The 6460-nt window shown below is 59.4% G+C and overlaps 1 protein-coding gene across 1 annotated transcript; it reads right to left on the bottom strand.

Moving 5' to 3' along the window:
• Window positions 1-201: 201 nt before the first annotated feature.
• On the bottom strand, window positions 202-2566 carry EMD (emerin). Its single transcript, XM_081568039.1, has 6 exons — window positions 2363-2566; window positions 2131-2238; window positions 1886-1963; window positions 1547-1680; window positions 1025-1071; window positions 202-941 (listed from the first exon to the last, which is right to left on the bottom strand). Exons 1-6 carry the CDS (start codon window positions 2442-2444, stop codon window positions 605-607), a joined length of 786 nt encoding a protein of 261 aa, XP_081424165.1. The 5' UTR covers window positions 2445-2566; the 3' UTR covers window positions 202-604.
• Window positions 2567-6460: the final 3894 nt, after the last annotated feature.

Consider the following 6460-nt stretch of genomic DNA (forward strand, 5'->3'; position numbering starts at 1 on the left):
TTCCAGTAACATGTCAGGGAGCTGGCACCAAAAGCAGAACACAAATGGGTCTATGGGTAGCCTGTGATCCCTATCTCAGGTTCAAAGGATGAAAGGATGAACCAACGAAGTCGGATGGCAATTCTGGAGACCCAAGGCCTGGAAGCCTTTAGCAGGGGGGCAGCCCAACCCCTCCCCACGTTAAAGAGAAGATCCCACACGTTAAAAATAAATGGTCTTTTATTGTGTCCACGAAAACAAACTCAGGGTGGCCTTTGGTTAATCCCCCCATGAGGTGACAACAAATAGGAGGCATGCGATGACCAAAACCATGTTCTCCTCTCCAGGAGAAGGGTCTTGCCCTCCTAGGCCCGAAGGGTGACAGGCAAGCAGGGCCAGGAGGATCCAGAGGCAGGCCCAGCCAGGCCCACCATGCTGCAGAGGGCCCAGGCCTGCTGCCTCCCCGGCAGGACAGGGCAGGGGTCAGCAAACATTGCCCCTGTCCTGGTAACCCCAAGCTAGAGCACAGAGAAAAGCCCCAACCCCCCTCCCCCAACAAACACTGATAAGGCGGTCAGCCAGCGCTTCCCAGAGGAGCTGGCCTCCAAGGTACGAGGCCAGACCCTTAGGGCTCTGCCCAAAAGGGGTTGCCATCCTCGGCCTGCATGAAGTAGTAAACAAAGAGCAGGAAGGCAGCAAAGACCAGGAACAGCAGCACCTGGCCCCAGAGCGGGACCTGGCGATCCTGGCCCAGGCCGGCAGCCCCAGGGGCCTGCTTTTCTGGCCGGATGGCTCGGCGGGTGAGCCATGAAGGGGCCGAAGATGAAGATGAGGACACACTCGAGGTGGAGGAGGACGTGGGATAATAGGACAGGCCCAGGGAGCTTCTGGAGATGTTGGAAATAGGGCGGTAGTGTGCGATGTTCTGGTAGGCACTGTCCCGGCCATACAGGAGGCGTTCCCTGAGGCAAAGAGGGCAGCAGGTAGACCAGGAGGGCCTGAGCCCTGGAATCAGCCCCAGCCCCTGGCTCGCCTTAATACTCACCGATCTTTGCCTTCCTCTTCTGAAGAGAAAAGACTGTCATCACGGACCTACAGAAGTAAATGAGAGTGAGGATACCTACTAGCGGGGTCGGTGTAGGTATGACAGGTCATACCCTCAAGTCCAAACTGCCCTTCCCAGCCTGTTCTGAACACTCCTTAAAGGCCTGGGCCCTGCCACCCTCCAGACCCCCTTCTTAGTCCCCAGCCTTATGTCTGCAGTGCCGTGCCACTTGTCCCGGCTGCCTGCATCCTACTTTCTGCCCCAGGATTCTCAAAAAGAGCTCCAACCTAGATCCCAGACCAGAGCGCAGGGCACGTCCTGGGCACCCTAGTCAAAACAGTTCTGACAGCCCCCTCCCCCACCAAAGAAAGGCCCTGACCTGGCAAGTGTCTGCAGGCCCCGCCTCTCCCTGGAGGTTTCTGAGCCACCATTTGCGCCCAGTGGTCCCCTTGACTCATCCAAACCCCATGAGGACCCTCTCAGATTGTACCCAAGTACAGGGTGCCCGACAAGTCAGCTCACCTGGCGGTGAAAAGGGTCAGCATCTGAGAGTGAAGCCGAGGGCTGGCGGAAGCCCTTGGATGTGCCCATAGACTCAGGTTCCCCGTAAGTCCTGGTGGTCAAGTAACTCTCCTCATAGTAGTCATCATTATAGCCTTGGGAAGGGGGGGCAGCGGTAGCAGAAGGGGCAACGGTGTCCCCACCTGGCCCGATGGCCCTAATCTGAATCCCATTGGGGGAGGGGCCTGTGACACGGTTTCTCCCCTCCAGGGCTACTGCAGGACGCTTGGGGTTGAGGTCTCAGGTTCTGGCTGACACGGGAAGGAAGGTGTCATGGTGCCCACCCCACCCATGCCTTACCCTTGCTCTGGTAAAGTAAGGCGTCCTCTTTCTTGGGCAGATCATACATATCCGAGTCCACGGACTCCGAATCTAAGTCTGAATGGGGGAGGGACTAGGACCATTGGCCGACAGGGGTCCCCTCCCGTTTCTCCCGCGCCCCTTTGGGCCAGTGCCCCGGCCACACCCCCGCGACCCCTTCCTCAGCGTCCCCCAAACCGTGTCCCCAAGGGCGGCCAGGCGGGGCCCTGGGACGGGAGCCTCACCCGAGAACCTATAGGAGAAAGAAGATGCAGACGAGCTCGGGGGCGAGAGCCTCCGCCTCTGGGTCTCATACTCGAAGATTTTCTTTTCGTAGAGCTTGCGAGTGGAACCTGATCAGACGCGGGGCACAGGGCGGTCAGGGAGCGGGCCGGGAGGCCGGGGGCGGGAGGGGGGGCGGAAGGGGGCCGCGGGGCTAAGCGCGGGGAGGGGGCCCACCCTCCGTCCACCGCGTACCGACGACGGGCCCGTGTGGGATGTTGTACTGGCGCAGCACGGCGGCCAGCTCGGAGTCCGACAGGACTGCGTAGTCGTCCATGGCGGGCAGCGGGTGGCGGAGGCCTGGGGGAGGCCTGGGCCTGGCGACACTGGCCGAGAGACTACAGCCTCGTAGCGCGGCGGAGGCAACCGGAGCGCCTCGGGAGCGGCTACGCGCGCGTCACTCCTGCGTCACGGCCGCGTCACAGTCGCGGTCTCGGCGGGCAGCGCGCGCTGCGCGGGGCGGGGCCGGGCCGGGCCTCGCGGAGAGCCGCTGGGGCAGATTGGTGGGGCCTTGGGAACGGGCGGGGCGGGGCGGGGCTCGAGCGCCCAGACGTCACAAACGGTGGGAGGGGCCGCAGCTCAAACGGCGCGGACGGGCCGGGCGGTGGGAGTGGGCGGGGCTGGGGAGCCCAGAAACGTCACACGCTGGCGTATTTGGGCCGGACGCCAGCGAAGGGCGGGGCTTGGGCACGACAGGAACTAGCTTAGACCTGCCCCGGCTTGGGAGCGGGGCGGGGCCCGCGAGCCGCGACGTCACCCGCTGGGCTATTCGGGTCAGAAGGGTGGAGGGCGGGGCCTGTGGCCGTGCAACAGGCAGAAACTGGCCAGGATGTGGGAGCTGGGGGCGGCTGTGAGCTGGGCGGGGCTGCGCGCTGGGCGGGGCTCGCCCTCCCTGAGTCACGTGGATTCCGCTCGGTCCCCGCTACCCGTTCTGCCGCGAGCTCCGGCTTTCGGGGGTCACTGGCCGCGCCCCAGCCGGCCGCCCCGCCGGCAGCTGCGAGAAGGGGCCCGATCCGAAGGGGCGAGCCCTTGGAGAGCGCGGGTCCGGACTAGGCGCTGCTGCCCGCGCGGCTGGGCGCGCGCGCGCCACTCCAGGGAAGCCCATAGCCACCCGACCCTAAGCCGCCCTCCAGACCCCCAGCCCCCTTGCCCCAGCACGCCTTTCCGCTCTGCGGGACACTGGCCTGCACCCGCCGGTCCCCACCGCCTCCCTCCCTCCCTGCTGAGGAAATGGGGCACTGGGCCAGGAGGCCACCGGCGCTCCAGGAGCCAGCAGCCTTGGAAGGGGCCCGGGCATGCCAATGGGCACTGGCACGGGGCGCTGTGTGATGCGATGCATGCAGAGACGGCGGGTGCCTGCCTCACCCACCGGCAGTCCACCCGAGGCGTGAAGGCCTTCCCCTCTGTGGCTGGGATGGCCCCTGAGCCCAGCGTGACCCAGGAGACTCCCAGAGGGACCTGCCCAGGGCTTCCAATAGTGCGCTCTGAGCACCTGGGTCTCAGTGGGCTTCAGGGTCGTGGGAGCACACAGGGGACCTCCCGGACAGGGGGGCAAGGGGACTGAGGGGGGCAAACCATGGAAGGCAGCCGGGGCCTGTCACAGGGAGTTGGTGCGAGCCTTTGTCAGGAAAGAGCTGTCCCGTGAAAATTAGGAAGGAGATGACAGTCACGTTCTAACAAAGCCAGCCAATGGAGTGAAGGGGAACTGAAGTGCCCCTCCCAGAATTGGGATGAAGGCTGGCAGACTGGCCCAGCTGGTGAGGGTCACAGCCTCGGTCTCAGCGAAGGTTCGTTCATGGGGTGGAGAGAAGATAGGGCCCTGGTTTAACCACCTACGAAGCCCTCCGCAAGGTTGCTGTTGGCCAGGTTTTAGAGATGAGGCTTTCTCCATCTCCCAAAATATGAGGGCCCCACATATGCATGATCGGATGAGGGGCAGCGCCCCGGGCAGGGCAAGGGTCTTTGCTTATCTCCAAGCAGGGAGGGAGATGGTATTTGGGCCCTGGAGTCCTTAGAGCTGGCCTCGCGGAATTTGGAGTTTGGGCCAGATTAGATTCCCCAGCACCTCTCCAAGCCTTCTTCTGCAGTGCTGGCCCCTGTCCCGGAGGCCAGCCTCCCTTTGCCAACCCCCCCCCCCCGCCATACAGACCCAAGCCGTTTCCTTATGAGGTCAAGGAATTCTAAGTCTGCCTTCTCCTCTGGAAGCACCTCCTCCTCGGCACCTGCCTTGGCCCTCTGCCTTTTATTTCCCTCTCCCCCAGTTGCCCCACTATGATGTCCCACCACGGATGGCACCAAGCGGCTGACCTGTGATGGTTTCCTGCACATGAGCCCACCTGGAGCCCCAAGCCAGCCCCACTGCAGGCAGACCTGTCTCAAACCACCAGAAACCAGGCAAGCCCTTGACCATCAGAGCTGAGAGGCCCTTGGCACCGCCACTGTCACATCAAGGAGGAATTAGGCGCCCAGAGAAGGAGGAGACTTGTGCAGGGGCACCCAGTGCAGCAATTCATTCATGGATGTTCCTCCAGCCAGTACCTAGCCCTCGAGGTCATAATCTGGACAGCGTGGCCCACTGGGGGTTCCAAGTCAGCAGAGGAGCTGTTAGTGGAAATCTAGGGCCTTGAGGGTGGTCTTCCTGGGAAGAGTGGGCAGAGTTAAAAGGAGGCATTTCTCTGGAACTGTAGCCGGGGTGAAAAGGGCTTGGAATCCACCAATTCCAACTCAGTAACAAGAAGACAGTTTCTCCTTTAAGGACTGGGATCCTAAGCAATAGATTATGTAACTTGTGATCCTAGCAACATCAAAAATTGTAAGGAAAAGTAATATCAACGTGAATACATTTCTCAACAGGTCCAAGGAGATGATTATTCACTGAGCGATTAATGTTTTAAGATCAGAACCTGAATACTTTGGTACAATACAAAGCTTACTTTTTCTCTTCAAGGATGTTAAAGATTCTCTGGGTTTGGCCTGACAGTTGAATGCTTTAACACATGGTTCAGATGGTAACAAAAGTTGTCAGATGGTGACTAGCGTGAAAATGACCGTGTGGAAGGTTGTCACAGTCAATATATAGCAGGGAATGGTTAGCCGACCAAAAGCCTCTCAGATGACTCCTTGTGTTCCGGTCCTAAGACACATCAGTCTGCCTTGGGACAGTCAGCATGGCAGCAGGAATGGAGCTGCTTCTAGTGCTTTTGTGGAACCTTCAACAGAAGGTGGTGGTTTAGTCGCTAAGTCGTGTCCAACTGTTGCAACCCCATGGACTGTAGCCCGCCAGGCTCCTCTGTCCATGGGATTTTCCAGGCAAGAATACTGGAGTGGATTGCCATTTCCTTCTCCATCAACACAAGGAACAAAAGCCTTTGTTAAAATCTTTTTCCAGGGAAGAGCTGGTGCTGCATAAACCTCCATTCCCCCCAGACCTGGAAAAGTAGAGACCCTGAGTTGCGTGTGTCTCAGGGGTGTGGAGGGAGGGGAGAGAGAGAGTAAAGAGAGGATTAAAACGGAGGTGGGGGGTCCTGAGATCTAGTCATGAAGCCATCAATTCCTTTCTGCTACCCCAGCTATTGCACCACTGATTCCCATTGCAATGCCTCTGGCAGGTGAGTGTCCCTCCTTGAAGGATAGCCTTGGCCATGAGCTACCTCGTTGACCTAAACTCAGGCTGCTCATCTATCAAGGGAGGATAACCCACTGCTGTGAGGGGTGGAGGGGTGGATCCCACTAGATGCATTGGGGAGAAACAGGCCGAGGCCACTGCTAGGTGATCTCACCTGGGGTCAAGGTGGAGAGATCATTGCCAGCAAAGCGAGCAGTGGCTGTGGGGAGGCCTGGAGGGCAATCAGTGCCTTCCTGTTAGTGTGCAGCTGTAGATATCAAAACCACGTTAGCAGGTGAGAGCACACTTCTCCTTTCCTCCCCCCGTTCCTTCCTGCTTCTCCCTTTTTGCCTCCCTCCCTCCCTCCCTCCCTTCTTTGCTTTTTCTCCTTTAACGAAGTAGAATAAAAGAAGAAAGATCAGAGTGCTTTTCAGGCGGTAAGGGACAGTCTCACCTGGTGGAACATTTATTTCAGTCATTTGTGTCGATCTGCATGTGTGCCTGCAAGTATTGGCTCAGGATGTAAGATGCAGTTCTTCGTGAGGTTTGTGGGCACAGTGCGAAGACACTGCTTTGTGTGGCTTTCCCCGAGGAAGTGACATTTGAGCTGAATACAAAGCTGTTAATACCAGGAAATGGGCACGCAGAAGAGGAAGAGGGAGCCTGGCAGTGCCAGGGTGTGGCTGTGC

This window comes from Giraffa tippelskirchi, chromosome X (genome assembly GCF_054371585.1).
Source record: "Giraffa tippelskirchi isolate mGirTip1 chromosome X, T2T-mGirTip1v1.2.pri, whole genome shotgun sequence".
Lineage (NCBI taxonomy): Eukaryota > Metazoa > Chordata > Mammalia > Artiodactyla > Giraffidae > Giraffa > Giraffa tippelskirchi.